Genomic DNA, 20,123 nt, shown 5'->3' with positions numbered 1-20,123 from the left:
CTGGAACTCACAAGCTCCATAAAGTTAAGGGGAAATTAAGACTCCGCTGATAATTCTCTGCAGATTCAACGCTACAAGCAATCCCTCTCACATTGTCACGCTGTTTTCTCACTGGTGTTTGATACTATAACATGCCCTCTCAGTGACAGAGTGTGAATCCTAAACAAGAGATCCTGAGAGTTATTTGCACTGGAGATACATGAAAAATGACACCACATACTCTTTTTATATTTATTTTCTACAAATAAATTGGTGCAATCATGAAAAGTTATAAACACAATAAATGAACCCAATAATGCTTGATGCTGCAATTGTGGTATATGGTTTGCATGCTGTTAATTGTGACTGTCATTAGCTTTTTACTCCAGGCTGTTATTATGTGACTTCCTTCAGTTACTTCTCTCTGGACCTCAACCCAAATCCATGAGCTGCTGCTCTGACAGTGATCTCCCCTCACAGCCGTGGAGCTCTGCAGTTCTTCAGTCTCCTATCACGCTGATCGCTTCAGTTATTCTCTTTTGCTTATTTTGGAAGCTTCTTTTGACACTTACTAAATTTTCCCTTTTCCTTGGTCTGCTTCCATGATCGATTTCCTCACTCTTGTGTTTGCCAATTCTACAAACATTTCCTTGGACCTCGTGTCTAGTTTGCACAAACTGTTTTGATTGTTAAAGTCACACTTATACTTGCAAAGGCCCAATGTATTAAAATGTTACTGAATATCACTGATGACAATCATCTAATGTTAAAAACACTGCACTGACTGCAGTGCATCTGCTCACACAAGTACTTCCTTATTTATGTAGAGATAGAAGTTGATTTTGTGACTTTTATGTTATTAGCAAAACATACAATACATCCAAGCACTGAAATACAGTTTATTAATGAGTTGATTAGCAAATACCACAACAGCATCAATAATAATCATAAAACTTTTAAGGCACAAGGGGTCTGTAAACGTGATTTGGATGTTTCACCCTGCTGCCACTAGATGGCAACCTTGCCTTTGTCAACAGGTGAACAACTACCTACTGTTCAGCAAGATTTATACAGCACATTCAAACCACTATTCATTGTGTTCAATTATTTTTTGTTGCTGTTTTCACAAGTCTGGTGCATGTATTTTTATTCTGAACAACAGTTTTCTTTATATGAACTATGAATATAAGATATCACTTTCTGCTGTAGCATCTGAATATAGCATCATATTATTGGCATGACTTTTTAAAATCTTATTTACTTATATTTTTTAAAATCGTATAGACTTATTTTTAATCACTTTATTCAATAAGGGACACAGTAGATAAAACAACATTCAAACTAACGTAAAAGCACCTGAGCACCTCAATTATAATACAAAAGCTACTCCCAAATTAAAAAGGACTGGATATACATTATCTCTCATAGCCAAGAAAAAAAGGCAGACTTAATATGAACAACGGTCTTAGAAAAACTGGAATGAGGTCAGAACAAAAAGCAAAAGATAACAAAATAAAAAGAATTAAAACAGCAATTCCAAGATCTGACATGGTCAAATAAACTGTTAATTATTCAGTTATCGTATACCCTCAGTTTCAGTGGACTGTAAAGAGAGATGTTGGACCAAACAGTACCTTTATCTAACTGTAGTCCAACCTCATTTACATAAGGGTTCATGTTCCACCATTTCTTTTGACATCCACCACCAGACCTCAAAAACATTTATCGTATACTTTTGAGGTACGAGTGCTGAAGAACCATAATGATTTGAATATGAAATATGGCACACAGCACAAAAAAATCCTCATGTACTTTTCTTAGACACTTTACAAAGAAATAAAACACTAACACCCTGCCAAGCGTCTGCATCTATCCATCTATTCAATATCATGACTGATCTGCATCCAAATCTATTTCTGTACTGAGTGCCTGCCCATGCCCAAACATTACCTGTCAACACATATGATTTGTTTTAGTTTATTTGGATGTCAGACTAGTAGCTCGCTGCCATAAATCTAAGTTTACTATACACTTAAACCATATTCTACTCTGTGATTGACACCTTACCTGAAACCTTCAAAACCATCCTGGCAGTATAAACTCCACCAGCTGCCGCTTCAATCATTCACAAATATGCAACTAGTGTCATTGTATGAAAATGTAAACAGTCCTTATTAGAAAGAGTCAGGTGTGGAGGCTGGAGGCTTTATTCTCTTTAGCTCAAGGCATGTTTCTTATTTTAAGTCCAACTGATGTGAGACTATGGTATTATCACCACCAACTGATTCACACTCATTCACTCTGGACACATGAGTAAGTTATCATGTCCTCATTGTGGATTGCTTACAGATGACACAGCATAGACCTGGTAGGAGAGGTCTATGCTGTGACTAAAATAGTGTGAATCACTCCTGGCAGAAGAATCAGTGCTAATGCAATTCTCTTTCATTTCCTTTCATAAGCACAAATTAGATCAGCATCTCGGAGATGTAAAAGCTAATGTGTTCGGACTGCTGGTGATTTCCCCTGAACTCAACCTCGGCCCCAGCTAACTACTACATTACTCACACCACTTCCACTTCCCATTACGCCTCGTGTCATGTGCTCATGAATGATCCGACTCCAGGAGATGACCTCATGTGTGGGTGCGAGTGGCTATGAATGCTCCTTTGAGACGTTTTGATTGTTCTAAGATTTAGTCTGGTACAAGCTATGACACATATTCACTGGTCTGGGCTATGTAATGCAACATCTCATTCCCCAGCACCTTATGAGGATGGGTGTTTTAAGCGTTTGGCTATATTTCATCTAAGGGCGCACTAGTTTTTACCAGCCTACCATTTCCAACAAAAAATACTACTAGCATTAGCTTTTTTTTTTTTTTTACAGGTAGGATCGTCATGGCCAGATCAACCTGCTAGGGGTGCTGGGTCCCACCTAAGCCTCCTTTCCTCTCACTCTCCATGTTACCTGGCCCCAGGCTTGCTGTGTGGTAATTTGACTGATTACAAATTATTTTGGGGAATATGAAACACTGAAGCACAAAACTGAAATAATGAAGATTAAAAACTAGATTTTGACAGTGTGCCTCGTTCACAGGGCCATTCTAAAGACCCCTATCATGTCAGTTACTACTGTGTTTTAGGCCTTGTGGTGCTATCTCAAACACATTTACTATTAAATCAGCAAACACTGCTTGGTAAACAGCAAGCCTAGAGCTTTCATTCGCCCCAGTTTTGCTGCCCTGTGTTGAACACTTGGTAACGCAGCCTTGGGTATGGTTATAGAGGGTGGGGGGCATTTAGTGAGAGTAATGTGATTATTATGATCATTCTAATGTGAGCTCAAACTGCCCCTCTTTGTTTTGGGTTTTCCTGGCTTCTGATTCAAAGCACCGCCGCTGTTCTTCTTACCTGGATGACATCAGTGAGTCAGTGGTCCGTCTCTCAACCAGCATCACTTCACCTCTCCACGTTTCCAAGTAGCTGCCAGTGGAAATCCTCATCCTCCTCTCGGTGTTCATTGGTGGCACGAGACGCCCATCACGCGGAGCCAGCTCCGGGTCATTCCCTATCCGCGTGCTCTGGCGGAAACGGCCGCTTTTTCCCTTTCCTCCATTGGACTGAGCCGCTGTCAGTCGGTTCTCCTCACGCTGAACACCGTCCGCCTCTCCGGCTATCTGGCTGCTGAGACCGCCGTCATATTGGCTGCTAGAAGCAGCAGAGACCACGGCAGAAAAGAAGACCCCCACCATGATGAAGAACGGGTTTTCGCGGCACTTAAAGAATGATTTAGCTTTTTAAATAATTTTTATTACTATTTAACCAATTAATTTTAAAGTATTCGGGATGTTACCATCAAGAATCCAAGTACCTTTAGTGCTTTCATCCGACACCGTGGTCCGCAAGGGGGATGTATGCCTGACTTCTCTTAATAGCCATTTTTTGGAGACAAAGAGAGCTTTTGAATAGGGCTTTCGAAAGGCGCAAGGGTAAGATACTATTTCGAGAAACAAACCATTGCTTGTTGAGCATGTCACATTTGTCTACATAGCATCTTGAAGCAACACAGCACCACTTAGTTTATATGGGTATTTTTTGTGTCAATTTTTCACGAGCTAACAGGCTAGCCCCGCTAGCTGCCTGGTTAGCCAAAGCTAGCTAAAACGCTAGAAAATCCCATTCCAGGGATGGCTAACAGATAGCATTTTTGACAGCTCGTAAGCCTGAGTCGTTACTTGGCGAACCAGTCGGCGTGTAAGCTATATTTGCTGCCGAGAAACAGAAATAAGTTTAAATGTATTACTGAAAAATATCACGCATCTGACTGAAATCACCAACCAAGCCTGACTAACGTTACCTTCGCGGCTGTAGCTACATTTAGCGGTGTATGGTTAACGTGTTAGCAAGTCCTCTAACTTGGCTGGGACCAGGGAAAAGTGGGGCCTCCAGAAACCTAAAGGCCTTCCAACCATTTCTATATGCCCGCTATAATTACGTTATTGCTCGACAATTGTGTGTCTTCCGTTGACATTAGTGGTAAAGCATACATGCAATCTGTTAGCTAACGTTTGTATAACGACAATTGACGCTAACGGCAGTTTTGGCATTGCAGGCATAACCAAAGGTAGTTAACATTAATTCTAAAGAGCGTTTGTCTTAAAATGTAAGTTAAGGTACTTTTTTCCAGCTAATTTGACCTGGCCAATGTTAGGTGCTAATTTTTCTGTCTGACGTGAATGTTTTTTGATTCATTACGGAGGGTAAACGACTAACAAAGCTCCACATTGGCAGAATAATTGCTATACAAACATAATGTTGATGCGCTGCTGTACAACAATGCAATATCGAGCTTCAGTATTATGCTTTACTGAGCATATTCTGCCTCTGTTTGAAAGATTTATTCTTAGCCAAAAATTCATTCTGTACCTGTTTTGTGGAGGAAAAATTATTAGCTAAGATTAATAATTTGGCATATCAGTATATTTTATATTAGTATTAATAATTGTTGAAATTGAAATGATAGGAAGACTCACTGTGATTTATTAGTAATGTACAGACCCTGTGTGGCTTTCTGCCATCCCACATATCTTCCAGAATGCAAGACACTTCAAATATCTCGTTAACTCTGGTCTGGTCTGAGAAGAGGAGGCGTCCTCCCTTAATCTTGTCTTCTCTCCAGCCTTCTCTTAGATCAGTATGATCCCAGGAGAATGGGTGTGTTGGGCTGCCGGGGAGCAGAAGTAGCCCAGTTCTGTTTCAGGGCGGCTTTAAATGCTTGTGGATTGGATCGCACTGGCCATTCTTATCAATGGCGACAGTTGCAGATAATTAGACAACTCTAGTTTAAATAATCATGCTGTATGTCTTGCTGTAGACATGAAATTTTAATTCTAGGTCATAATGTTGCTAGACCCTGAATTAAACTTGATTATAACTTAGATTTGTCACTAAATGGTTGCACTTTATTTTTAAGTGTTTTGCAGCAAAATGTCACTATACTATACTAAAGTATGATCGTTGTCTGTTGTGGATAGCTCCAGGTGTTTTATAGGAATGGAGCCAGGCTAATGAGGACGCAGGGCAGATTAGCTAACTAACACTGCAGCATGCACTGACAGAGTTTTCAGTCCTCAGTGGTCATTCCCTGATGTTTATACTAACTCCTATTTGCCTGTTTTCGTGGTATGACTCCCAGCTCCTGTCTTTTTGGTTATCAGGTTAATCTACTAAATCCTTGCCATATATTATCATTTGGCAGAAGGGCTGTAACAGTTCTGACACCGAAACTGTAATACAAATGTAGACAGTCTTGAGTGGCGGGTCTGTCTTCTGTGTTGCCTACTACCACCAACCCACTGCAGGTGCAGCCTGTTGAGCACTCATGTAGTTTTTTGATTTTACAATTAACACTATAGCATGTAAAACACATACAAAAAAGTCAAAATAGTCTATTCATGTCCAAGAACAGAAACAGAAATTTTCGAACACGATTTTTTACCTTAACGTTTTGGCAGTGCACCAGTTGTTGTGTCAAACTCATTGCCAACATTGTTCAACTGAAGTCGGGTGTGTCTGTGGAAACACTTAAACACGTCATTTATGATGGCATCACCCGAATATGTCGATTAGCAGAATGAGACAAAAACAGACTGGAAGGCGAGTCTGTCTCCCCACAGCATTCAGGCAGCCTCTCACTGCAGATTCAGACCAACAGGAGTGTTTATCTCTGTGGATATGTGACCACACTCAGTCTAAAGAACAAAGAAAAGAAAAAGTAAAGTAGTAAGTGCTTGAGCTGTGCCACAATGTGCCTACATGTGTGCAGTTAGTCCGTTGTGTTGCCTGGTATAAATTAGCACATGTTGTTCAGGAATTATCATCAGTCTTACATATAGCATTTCTGACGTTTGTGGTATCTATTGCCGTTGTTTATTTTTTATTGACAATATGGCGGTATTTGAGTACCTTAATTGTTACAGTAAGAATTATGAACAATGGGCCACTCTTAAATGTTTGCAATTTTGACAACAAATGACAGGAATATTTTCAACTGTGACCCTATAACAGTGGCACATTCCAAACCTGAATTTTCTGTACCGCGATACGCCTAGGTGACACTGAACATCTAAATGTGACAAAGTAGACATGGCTAAATTGAAAAAATGCAGCATGTAGCATAGCATGTAGTGGATAAGGGTATGTTAATTAGCATGTTTTTTTCCTCCTGTCTTGGGACCTCCATTATTCCAAAATTTGATTGATCTATTGTTAAATTGTGGCATCAGTCACAGAGTACAGTAGGCATGTTTTAATCATACTTTGGCAAAATTAATAAAGTTCTGGAGGTCCTGGCCCTGTTTAGCTGTGTGTCTTAGTCACTGGAACTTTTGTTTGTATTTTTGAAGTGATTAGCAAGCTGAGGGATAAAACACACCAACCCGGATGGAAAGTCCAGCCTCTCAAGATGAAGCTGATATAACAATAGCCTCACAATTCCAGTTCATCTTGGAGGGAAGAGAGCAGGGTGTGAACAGACTGTTTTAGTTTGTAGATCAGTCTTTTCATGTTGACCATACAGTTACAGAATGAAATGCTGACAAATTTAAGCTGTGGCTGGTAAGACCTTATGCTTCAACAAAAACACTGACAAATGAGAGATGGTTGTATGCATTTTTTGCTTTCACAAATCGTTTCGCCTCGACAAATGGTCCATTTTGAGCCATGTTGCACCTTTTATAAAAACCTTTGCCTGTTTGTGGGATCAAAATTCCTAAGTTAGACAAAGATTTTATAAGGAATTGTTAAGATGGTGTCAATGCTATGGAGCCACTGTACTGAAAAATAACTGTAATAACACTGCAGTTAGTATGCATGTGAGTGGTATTTTAAGTCGAGATGCGTTGCTTTAATCTTAGTTCAACAGACTGTCGTAATATTGTTCTAGATGGTTTAGAAAATCGTATTGTTACCAAGAAACACTGTTTATTGTGCATCAGTCTTTTGGAATCAATTTTGAAACTGGTGAAGTGGATTGGAGCATTACTTACTATAAAAATAGGTTTTAATAAATTTAGATAATTACTCGGACTGTTTAGTGGGTGTACTCAGCACTTTTGGTCCAACCCCTTAAATAATTTACGTCTCAATAGAGTTTACTATGGTATTTACCATCAGTGATCACTGTTAAGAAAAAGGAAGCAGAAAGCCTTTTATTTTCCTGATCAATCATTTGATTTATAAAACACCAGGAAACAATGATAAATACCAGCATCGTACAGCACAAAGGTGATGTCATTGAATGTCTTGTTTTGTGTGTCCAGTGTCCACTACCCCAAAGTAGTCAGTTTTCACTTTTAAGAAAAAGCAGCAAATTTTCACATTTGGCTCTTATCCATCATCAAAACAGTTGCTGATTAAATCTGTTTTGATTGACTGATTGATTAATAGACTAGTTGTTGCAGCTTCAGTTAAGAAACACAACATTATTGGTGCATTGGTGGAACAACTGAAGTTCCACACTGTGTATCCACACTGTGCCATCTTGTGAGGAACTATGATCAGGGGACAATGGCAGTGGCTCTACATACAACAGGAATGGCACAATAAAAGGTGTAACTTACCTTAATGACGTGTGTCTGTGTGTGTGTGAGTGTTTCATAAAATAGGCTTTACTGTGTATAACCGAGATACAAATTTAAACGCAGCTTTGAAACGGCTATTTCAAAGCAAGGTTAGTGATTTTAATTTGTACCCAACATATTTTTAAGTGTAATTAACTTGAATTGCAGCATGCAGGTGCTTCTACAATGAAATCCACCATGGAAATCATTCTCAACACTGATGAGTCTGCTGAATCAGCATTTAGTGTTAAAAACATGTGGGTGCTTTGCTCTGGATATTGTTTGTTAGACATCATGTCTCGTTTATCATTGGAACTCGGTCTCAAGCCACTGGCTGGGAGTGCTATATAGTCAGTTGCTCTGGACTTCTGGACTGGCACTAACCCTTGAGAGAATGAAAGAAAGAGGTCCAACAGATCAGACTTACCTCGGCTTATTGTACAGATACACAGGGAGCACAGAATCGGTGGCAAACCACAGAAAATGAGTAATGTATTGGTGATGTAGCTTAGCTATGTGAATAAAATAGTTTTGTCATACCATCAAATGTATTGCTGGCTGTGTTGTAGGCATATGTTTGCAAACATCTAATGACTGATCAATTGAGATGTCATGTTTTGCGAGTACAAAGCGAGTCACACTGTTGTCATGAGTTTGTTAGTGATGTCCTTGGAACTGACCTCAGCAAATCAACTTAATCAGTCATGTGCTGAAGACCAGTCTGGTTTCCTGTGGATCACAGAACCCTTGTCTATCACAGCTGACTGTGCAAATCAGTGATGTCTTCATCAATGTTAGGAGGCAAACTTCACTCTGCATGCAGTTCTACGCAACACCTGGTAGATGGATAGCTGCCTATTGCCCAGAAGCAGATGGAAAGGGCCATTATTGGGAGGGAGTGAAGGAGACTGGCTATGGAGGGACTAACATCCTTTGTTTTGTGCCTGTCGCTTCGTAATTGCACATGCAATCACTGGTGACAGGGTTGGGGATTTAAATTTTCAACAAAAACTCCCTCAAGTGGAGTGCATGTTCTTATAAGTACTGTACATTGTGCTGCTTGCAGCTTGTACTCATGGATAATTCCCTAATCTGTGAAGTCCAGAAACAGTGTCTGAAACAGGGAAGGAAATGCTGCATTATAGAATCCTTCAAGGTTTTGTGTTTGGCAGGCCACCTACCTGTGGTGTCTTTGCTCACTGTAAAGTTTGCATCATCCAAACACAGTATGGTGCTACAACTTCCAAATCCCTGTCAAAGTCTAGTCGAGTGATAAATCATATGCTGATAAATCATAAGCATATGTGAGTGTGTTTGTGCATGTACATGTGCCCTGTCTGCTGCTGTTACAGGGAAAGTTTTTGGTCAGGTCTAGACTGGCTCTGTAATACAGTACATACCAGCAGATCAGCTGTGAGCAGATCCTGGGTTCATTTATAGCCGTGGCCTTGTGTCCCTGCACGTCTGCCTGGCAACTCCTAACTCTGCTGTTCCAACTACTCAAGCTCACCCACCTCTCAGACACTTTGGCCCCGTTATACTCTCAGCATGTCTAATTACTAGATACACAGCAGTCAGGGGAATTTAAATGTAGGACAGTCTTTGTGTAGCTTGTACCTCGGGGTTAAATGTAGGCATCATTGCTGTTGCTAGATTTCTCTAACTGTGACTTAATCAGTTTTGTCTCCTGTTATCTTCAGGTCCCAGGGGCTCCTTTTGATGAAGAAAGTGGGCAACATGTGGAGCAACCTGAAGAGCAAATGCCAGACACTCTTTCACAACAACAGTTCAGGACCCAGTGATAGCAGGGTTGAGGCCGATGCCGTCCACTGTGTGTTGGATCTTGGCCAAGGAGGCAGCTCAGGTGAGGTTCAGGCATCGAGAGCCTCCAGCCCATCACGGAGCCTCCTGCCAGTGCCGGTGGTAACAGCAGGGCGGCGCCATCATAACTGTGTGTCGGACATCCCTCAGATAGTAGAGATCTCTATCGACAAGGACACTGAGGATGTGCGGGGGGGACCAGGGGGTGTCCCCCTGGCTCGGAGAGACTCCTATTCCCGTCATGCTCCATGGGGGGGCAAGAAAAAACACTCATGTTCCACCAAAACCCAGAGTTCTCTGGAAGCAGATAGGCGGTCTGGGCGCTTACGGGGCAGTGGGAACCGTAGGGACAGGCGTTATGGAGTCGGCTCCATCCAGGAGATGAGTGACTCTGTATCTGGAGGACGCAGTCTGAATGCTCGGTCTTTGCGCCAGCGGCTAAGTGATACAGTAGGGCTCTGCTTACCCCTTCCCGCTCGCAGACGCTCCCGTTCATCCAAGAACCCTGTCACCTCCAAACGTAAGATTCACTTGACAGAGCTCATGCTGGAGACCTGCCCCTTCCCACCAGGCTCAGACCTCGCACACAAGTGGCACTTGATCAAGCAACACACAGCACCGGTCAGCCCGCATTCCTCCACTGCCCTGCTGGATGCCTTTGACCCAGCCCACCCCTCTCCTGAGGATGAGGAGGAACGTCTGCGTGAGCGCCGCAGACTTAGCATCGAGGAAGGTGTGGACCCACCACCTAATGCACAGATCCACACCCTGGAGGCCTCAGTGCCGGGCTCCTCTCTCTACAAACTGGGACCAAAGATGGCTCCTGGCATGGGAGAGGCCTCTGGGGAAGGCCGGGCCTCAGGGGCTGGCACCTCTGTGAGTGCTGGATCATCAGGGGCCTGTGGGCAGGTGTTGGGGGCTGCAGCATCAGCCCAGGACTGTGACTCTGAGGAGGATTCAACCACCCTTTGTCTGCAGGCCAGGAGGCCTAAGCAGAGGCACGCCTCTGGGGACAGTCACCTGAGCCGACAGCAACCTGGGCCCTGGAAGGTTCACACCCAGATAGACTACATCCACTGCCTGGTGCCGGACCTATTGCAGATCACAGCTCTGCCCTGCTACTGGGGCGTGATGGACCGCTACGAGGCAGAGGCGTTGCTGGATGGACGACCAGAGGGCACCTTCCTGCTGCGTGACTCAGCCCAGGAGGACTACCTCTTCTCCGTTAGCTTCCGCCGTTACAACCGCTCACTGCACGCCCGCATTGAGCAGTGGAACCACAACTTCAGCTTTGACGCTCATGATCCCTGTGTTTTCCACTCTTCCACCGTCACAGGACTGCTGGAGCACTATAAGGACCCCAGCGCCTGCATGTTTTTCGAACCGCTGCTTACAGCGCCTCTCCATCGGACCTTTCCCTTTGGCTTGCAGCACCTGGCACGAGCTGCCATCTGCCGCTGGACCACTTACGATGGTATAGGCTCTCTGCCCCTGCCCCCTGCTCTGCAGGACTTCCTCAAGGAGTATCACTATAAACAGAAAGTACGAGTTCGCTGGCTGGAGAGGGAACCACCACTCAAGGTCAAATAGGGTGGCCTTCTCCATTGCCTGTACACACACTGCAGGAGGATTACAGAACTTGAGAAATTCCTCATTAGCCAATTAGAAGCTATACTGACATGGCTCTCTTTCTGGTGGGGGATGGAATTTAAATGTAACAAGCTATACAAGATTCATTCTAATCTTTGTTTTAGTTATTACTTACATCACAGAAAATACATATGATTATATTCAGTATAATGCTGTCTGGCAAGCACATGTTTTTGTGTTGAGCAGGTTGTTTTGACAGGGAGGGAAGGCACAAATATCAGTGCTTTGTGTCTTTGCTCTCCTGCTTTGTGCTAAATGTCTGCCTGATCCCACGACATCACCCTGCCTGTAGACCTGCCTGCATGCCTCCCTTTTTCATCCCAAATTGCTATTTAGACCCACATGGCTACATTGTACAGTTCACTTTGTGCTCTCCCTCTCTTTTTTTTTTCTTCCTTAGCTTGTCAAAGCACCAAGTAAGCACCTTCCCAAGAGGGTATTAAGGTGTGTGTGTGTGTGTGTGGGTTGAGAGGGCAACTGGAGGTGCTATTGGTATATTGCAGTCAGAGCTTGTCCCATGGATAGAGCTACATAAGGCACATTCTTTGCCATCTCTTTGCACAGATAAGCATGAGCTTAGCCAGAAACAGGGACAGATTCTGGGAGGGTCCACAGAGTTCAGGACAGTGCATCAGGGAAATGACACGCTTTCTAAGGACTATAGATTAGTCCTTAAAAAACTCCTTTAGCAGTAATGGTGAATGATGAACAATTAATCGGTCTACTGTGTGCTATTTAGTGAGCAAGCTAAATTTGTCAACTTTATTCCCGCTGTGCGGAGTTGCTTTTAAATAGGAGGGACATATTGTAAGGAAATATTCTGACAATTCTTGCCTTTGCTACAGTTGTCAAAGCAGTCTGTCAGGTCTTCACTGGCCACAGGCACGTAAGCTCTGTGCACAATATTGTGCATGTATGCACACAGTTAATTTCTTTCTGTATGAAATGTAGCACCTATGGTCACATTTGAGCAGAGTGTCTTTAAGAAAGTGTGTTATGGCTTTATTGTGTTTAGTTTTGCAACAGCTTCCTGAAGTTAACATATTTTCGTGGCATCTGGCATACAGAAAGCTTCAACCCTGTGTATCCTAGTCAATTATTTTTCTTCACTTGACACTTGAAACACTGGTGCATATAGCTTTGCACTTCAGTTACAGTAAGGAATACTAACACGTGTTTTCAGAAGAATTGAGGGAACATGTGACAAGTGCTAGGTGAAGACAAACAATTAAAATTCAAAATGTCCCTTAAAACATGATCTGCTCATACCAGTGAGGCTTGTTCGGGTATGGATGGTTTCATGGGAGACCCCATGAAACCATCAAATATCATGGGAAGACAGCTAACCTCACACGATACATAGACTAAACAAGAATCTGCTTTTTAAAATAGTGAATTGCAATTCCCTTATTGCAGTACCCTTTTCCTCCTTAATTTATATTTCTTTTATGGAACCATGTGAAAATGTGTTGCGTTGTTTTTGTGAACAGCACTGTGTCACCAATGGGAGGCGATTATAGCCAAAATCTTCTATCATGGTATATGTAATTTTATTTCACAGTTAACAGATATAGTAGCTGTTCTGTAATTTCAATTAAGAAATGGTTTAAAATAACCATACCTTACCACACTTCATCACATTTGATTATTTTCTTTTATTTACAAACCAAAACAGCTGCCTCATGTGAGACAAGACTTGAGTTAAAAACAACAGACTCCAAACAGGACTAACATTTTTTCAGAATGGAAACTTTAAGGTTCCGAATGAGAACAGTTATTTCGAGTGGTACAGGTTCTAATGTTAACAGGCACCACTAAATACCAGTCAGACTTCAGACCAGTCAGTGCAATAGAAAAATCATGTTATTGCAGTTTCACTCTCCTCTTCGTTTATGCTCTTCCTCAGCAGCGGTTGCCAAATCACGTTACCTTGTGAGGCAGCCGGATTCACGCGATCACACGAGAATCCAGCCCCGATTTGCTATATAGTTTGCCCCAAATCTATAGCAGAGACATTAAGGGACAGTTCCTGCGGTAGAGACAGTATTGGCAAATCTCTACCAGTGGACACATTTCTACCGACACAGTATATACCATGATATTGTCAACAAATACCCTCATAGCCCAGTTACATTTCTAGTCATAGTCATACTGTGCAGGCACCACTCAACCCTCGCGAAGTTGGGATGTCATTGAGAGTTTTAGTTATGGAATCTGAATGATTTTAGTTGTGTGAACTGGGACAAAGACACTGCTGGCTAGTATGTCATTTCTGTCGTGCTCTCATTTTGAAGAGAAAACAAGTGTAACCTATGTGCCTTTTTAGAAAAATATGTATCTTGTTCCATAATCAATCTGTAGTCCTGGAGCAAGTGGTGCAGTCTACACAGTCTACTCAGATAACATCAAATGAGATTGAAGACAATAATAATGATGCTCTAAGCTCACTTAGTGATGGTGCACGTTAAAGTTTTTGTAACAGATACAATTGTAGTGGTGCTATGTTGATTAAGCTATGACAGCTATTACTGAAATGATAGGTTGTACATAAGTTACATCTGTTCTCGCTCACTAATGCATGCATTAGTCTCTTGCCACATTATGGCCTGTATGGTAGTATTAGCTTGTTAGTGGGTCCAATGTCAGCCCTACTGTAGCATATTTCAGTACAAGATGCCAGTGTCCAGCCCTCACATGTATAGGATCACACAGATCCTAATGAGAGGACACGAAGGTTAATTTTTCACTGTGAGCATTTTGATCTGAATAATCAAACTTCCAATTACTTAGCCCAAGTTTTAGCCATCAGCAACAGTTTTTAAACTAATTCATCATCAACACTGTTTGTTCTGACGTTTAATTAGTAGTAAATACACACTGCCTGGCTTTAAGAAAAAAAAGAAAATCGTTAAACTTCTAATAAAACGTGTGCAATTGACTGGGAGGATGAAATAGGGGGTGACTCCCCTGGGGCATTTAAAGAAAACAATTTCTAGCAAATATAGTTACTAGGAAAGTATGTTGATGACCCCACAGGTAATATGTTAAAGCTGAAGCACGCATAAAATCATGTTAATCTGTAAAATTCTAACCCGTTCAGATTTTAGTTTGTATGTGCGCTCATGTTTCTATCAGCCCGCACATATGTTAAAGTTTATTGTAGCTCTCATCAGAGAGGATGAATCCTGAGCAAATGTCAATGGGTTTCTTTGCCCATTGGTATCTGTATCTGTGACCAAAGCTCTTGTGCACAGCTATCTGTAATAACTCGTAGGCTGAAGCATTTAAATGTGCTTAGTGGTGTGAAAATAAAGCTAAATTATATTTCAGATTTACAAACGAGTAAAAGTCAGTTCCATAAGACAGTATGTTAGACTGCTCTTCTTTGTTAATGTATTCATAGGGGAGAACCTGGCCCAGTCAAGCTCACACCTACACCCTGAAATTCTGCCAAATCTGTATCCTATTTTCAGTTTTTCCAATCTCTACTGCATTGTGAATAGATGTACCAAACATTTCCTCACAAAAAAGGTCCCAAACATTTCCCATGGCCCCGCACTTTGTTCTCAGAATGCTGGAATAGGCATGTTAATCACCTCTATGTGTCAGAGGGTGAGTGTTAAGCACAGGGGAATAAGGTTGACAGTTGAGTTGCTTGTATGTGCACTTTTATGTTTCAGGATTTTTAGCATCCACACTGTCAAAGAGAAGAAATGTATATGAAAACCCACACACAACATACTATCTTGCTCACTGTTACCTGTCTATCATGTTACTTCCTAGCAATAGCAGTACAACTCATTACAGTGCCCCACCCTACTTGCAGGCACTAATCACAGGCTAATCTTACCATGTTGGGATATAAATTTACTGGGTACTGAAAGGGCCACTCTGTGTTGCCTTATGGCTGCTGTGTGGCTGAGGGAGGCCTTTTTTGTTATTATATCCAACTGCTCTCTCTCCATCTGGCCACATCCCTAACATCCCTGTGCTGATGTGGAGGTGACTGTGGTGTAGAGTGAACTAAGGCCTGTTTGTCCTACCCTCTACTCTCTATCCAACCCTGTTAGGGCGACGCAAGACTGAAGTTAACCTAAAGTATCAGGAGGAGCAGAGATGGAGCTGGCTCACTGAGAGCCCTGGCCTCCTGTTGTGGCAACAGCGTGCTAACAGAGAGGGCTGGGGATTTACTGAAGTAAATAGCACTTTAATTGTGTATTTGTGTTCTACAGTGCAGTTTGCAAGTATTAGGACAGTGACATGTTTTTTTGTTGTTGTTGTGTTTGCTCTGTACTTCAGCATATTGGATTTGAAATGACAGTTGGGCTTAGTGACAACTTTGCATCCATATTGGATGAACATGGTAGGAGTTGTACCGCTTTGTGTAGAAAGGCCCCCACTTTTGACATTGTACAATTTTATCAAACTCAAGTCATCATATTTAGTATTAGAACATTTTTTGCAATCAGTCACTGCTGAATTCTGTGCCGTGCTCATGTTTTATGAGCAGGCTCTTTGTGGTGAAGGCCTGTAACTGTCATCATCTTTATTCTTGCTTGTTTTGGTAGTTTGTTTTTTTTCTTCAGTCTGGTCAAGTGAAACATCCTCAGTTGAACTGAGGTCACTTGACTTGACTGTCATTGGTTGCCTTGTCTATATGTCAAGGATCATTGTTTGCCTGCTTTGACCTAAAATTGAGGCATTGCATATCAAAAGTTACAATTCCCACTTTATCCATCCAATCTGGATTTCAACACTCAAACATACTAAAAGCTGAGATTTAGCACTTTAACCTTATAGTCATAGTTTCATCACCAATATGCTGCACTGTAGAGCCAAAACAACTGCAAATTTCCTCCTGTCCAAATATTTCTGGACAGCACTGTTTGTGTTTTTGCTCAAGATGGCGAGCCTTGTGTGAGTGTTAAGTAAAAGCAGACAGTCCTGAAATATTTCACTTGTATTCAGGCGATGTAAGCTGTGTTGATGGAGTTGTATTCTCCACCATGGTGCAGACTCGGTGCGTGCGTGTGTGCTGCGTGGGAGGAAATTAGTGTATGGACAGAGCCACATGCAGGGTTCCAGTGGAGGGGATGCAGAGTCGACTGTGAGGAGTAATGACAGGGACTCCTATGAACAATGCCTCTTTGCCCCCGTCCCACCCTCCCCATCCCCCTTAATCTCAGGCAGGCCCATTGCAAGGAGAGTCCCAGGACCCTCTCAACCCAGTTTTCCCCATGGGAAATATCTGACATTAACCGTAGCACATGTTTGCCATATAACCCGTAGATTTAGGAGAAAAAAAACCTGTTGTATGTATGATAAATGATGGAGTTATATAATAGGAGCCTGATGAAAAGAAGTTTTATTCTTCTGTGGTGCATTAACTGTCTGATCCACACATACATTTGCACACGCTTGCTATCACACTTCTTTGGACACCTGCACTACCCCAGGTATTCACACACATCCACACCCTCCCACCACCCCGCCCTAAGCCAGGGATGTGTAAACATGGACCACATTTAGCCAGCACCACCTTTCTGTGTGACTCCCCCAAAAAAAGGGAAAGCAAAGATGGGTGTCTACGTGTATATTCTATGTTCTTAAGAAAAACAAATTGCCGTGAATTGAACTATTTTGACCTTATATTGTCATTAGTATGACACTATTTAGCTGCACTATGAGAGCCTCCTTTGTGGCAAGAAACCACTGAGTCTGGTCTGGATGAGATGCAGGCTGGTTGTGTTGCTAGCTGTCCCATTGAACTACAGCAACACCACTGGATAAAAGACTCCCACCCCCCACCTCGGTACGACTCATGGTTTTAGCTCTTAGAGGACAAACAAAACAAAAAAAATCTATTTTAAACATTTTTGTTTCATGTTCCCATATATATTTTAGAAAGCTGGGTTAAGTGCTATATGCAAACAGAAAAAGATGTATGAAAGAATTATTATTTTTCATTATTACTTCTCCCTAATATGCAATGGAGTGTAGTGTAACAATGGTTGCAATCCTCTGTCACTTTAATGCTGTATGTGCACATTGGTTGCTGTGTGGATGTGGGTGCCGAGGCAACAGGACTTGACAATGATGGGAACTAATGGTTGTCACTCTGCAGCGCCACTGTGTTCCCAGACTGCCTTATTCGTTCTGACCAATCACAAGAGCCCTTTAAAACCCGGGCGCAGCCACTGCCACAGGCTGACCAAGCTGTCGTCAGACGAATATTGCTGTTCCATTTTCTTCTGCTTTTCCTCGCTTTTTCTTTTCTTTCCTTTCCTTTTTTTTTTCTTCTTGCTGTCAGGTAGGATTTGGAGCGTGTAAATGGCATAATCATGTTCACATTTCACTGTCTGTTCTGTGTATCTGCTTCACCATTCAAAGAGAAAAAAAACAGTTGTTTTCCAGTATAACCTGTTCATTTTTAAGAGCCGTATGATGCGACACTTGTAGCTGTCACTCTTGGTGCTTGGCTTATGCTTCATTGTCTTAATATTCCAAATAAAACTGTTAAGTGTAATCCACACTGGCCCATGATATAAGAGTGAGTATGTTTTTTTTTTTCCTTCTGCCGTCATTCACTTTTTGTACTGTCCTAGCAGTGAGTCAGGGTGTGATTTGGTCAGAGTTTAGGATGACATGTGGGTGTTTGGTGTTTTGGTGTATGGTAGATCACTGGGACCAGAGTCACTGCATTCAGTACTTACAAAAATATTGTTTTCTAAACTACTTCTCCAACCGGTGTGTTCAAGTTGCCCACTAATATATTGATAACATCACACTAAAATCTGACCAGTGGTAGCTTTCAAAGAACAACATAACTTAAAAAAATGAATAAATATGACACCATACAACATGCTGTCAATGTAGGGAAAGCTAAAAGTCCAACAACTCAATTTGAAACGACATACAAAGAATCTTAGTATCACCACATAATCCCTTCTCCATTTAAATGCCAAAAGGATATAAAAGTAACCCAAATTTCATAAGTAGTCCAATTGACTCCTCTGAAATGTGACCTTAACAAGCATTTAACAGAGAGTCTATACACATACGAGCACGCTCTGTTATAAAGTTAGGATACAAAAAAAAAAAAAAATAGATGTTCTAATACAAAACACTGCTGTAGGCTAGAGTTGTGGCTTTGGAGCTGTGACACTGCATAAACACACAGCATGTAAACCAGCTGCTAGGGGTCTCTCAATCAATACAATAACAGAAGACAGAGTTTGATGACGTCTTAAAGGAGTGTGGGGATCATGGGATCATGTTTTTATTGCTGTACTCCTGGCTTGTCATAAAACTCTTTCCTTCTTGGATATGCAACGCCAATATTTATCCTCATTTTACTTCTGTAACTTGTCCTTTCGTAGTTTAGGGTCATTTGGTTCACGTTTGCCTTTGCACTTTACGGGGACAACTTCTGCGACAGGACGCGCAGCATTATCACACTCCACCATGAGTGAGCACTACGAACAATACTGAACAACACAGTAGCTAGCGAGCCAGTTAGCCGGCTTTCTTCCTCCCTCTCTGACATGTCACCTGGTGTTTCTTGTGTTTTGCCAGAAGTTAAAGCAACTAGAGGGGGTTTATATATAAAGTCATAGACATGGTTCTCGTGTTTTGCAGACATTTTAATGCAGAAATGTTACATATGGCTTTAACTGCAACAAGCTATCAAGATAGAAATTCATGTGCAATTGTTAGAAGTTGATGGAATGTCACCTGGACTGCAGGTCCCACTGCGAAACCTCCTGAGAACAGGATCTCAGTCTGTGGACTCAGAAAGGCTTCACCAAATTGGATGAAACCCTCAATGACCAGCCTGTAAGGTGCTGGCCAGAGGATCCTGGGATGACACTGTTCCTCCCGAATCAGGGCCATGGGCAGATCCAGATCCAGAAAAATACAACAAAGAAACCGCTACTCCACTACTATTTAAAGACAAATTTGGTAAGAGTACTAATCAGAAGTGTTTTTTTCTTCCTTGCTCTTTTATTCATTTCTGTCAACAAAAGGTGTATTTTAGGTCCACCTTTGAATTGATTTGGGTGGTTTTGGTTGGACAAATTAAGTCTCACCTATAGTGTGCAGCTGCTGGCTCAGCCTTTCTCCCCCACAGGCAGATGACCCCCACACTCATCCCTACCGCCCACCCAGCCAGCCCCTCAGTCTAACTCCCTCACTGAGCCCAGCAGCAGCAGCTATGCAGACAGACACGACCAAGCTGCCTGGAACTTCACAGTTAAGTATTTGTTCATTTGAAATGAAGTATAAATAGCATGTGGGTTATCGGTTTCAAGTTAGCTACCCAAGGCTTATGAATAATTGACGCTCACCCAGAAGGTGGGGGGGTGGTAGGCTACCATACAGGGCAGAAAAGTCTGGGCTCAGAGAGAGGACAAGAAACCAACAAAACTGAGTAAAAAAACTCATTTAAATTTACTACAGTACACTCGTGTGTCAGCACTCTCAAAACATACCCTCAAGTCTCCTGTTAAACCCTCTGGCACAACCAGAATAGAAACCAAGCGGTAACTCT

General features: G+C 42.0%; 1 protein-coding gene across 1 annotated transcript; it reads left to right on the top strand.

The window, feature by feature from the left end:
* Positions 1-3,567: 3,567 nt before the first annotated feature.
* On the top strand, positions 3,568-18,115 carry socs5b (suppressor of cytokine signaling 5b). Its single transcript, XM_041947340.1, has 2 exons — positions 3,568-3,970; positions 9,802-18,115. The coding sequence occupies exon 2, from the start codon at positions 9,821-9,823 to the stop codon at positions 11,510-11,512; it is 1,692 nt and encodes a 563-aa protein (XP_041803274.1). The 5' UTR covers positions 3,568-3,970; positions 9,802-9,820; the 3' UTR covers positions 11,513-18,115.
* The last annotated feature ends 2,008 nt before the right edge of the window (positions 18,116-20,123 follow it).

Source organism: Chelmon rostratus, chromosome 11 (genome assembly GCF_017976325.1).
Source record: "Chelmon rostratus isolate fCheRos1 chromosome 11, fCheRos1.pri, whole genome shotgun sequence".
NCBI classification, from domain to species: Eukaryota; Metazoa; Chordata; class Actinopteri; order Chaetodontiformes; family Chaetodontidae; genus Chelmon; species Chelmon rostratus.
This window is presented reverse-complemented; position numbering and strand designations above follow the sequence as displayed.

Coding starts and splice junctions, on each gene's coding strand:
- socs5b (XM_041947340.1), top strand. CDS start 9,821: ATGAAGAAAGTGGGCAACATGTGGAGCAACCTGAAGAGCAAATGCCAG.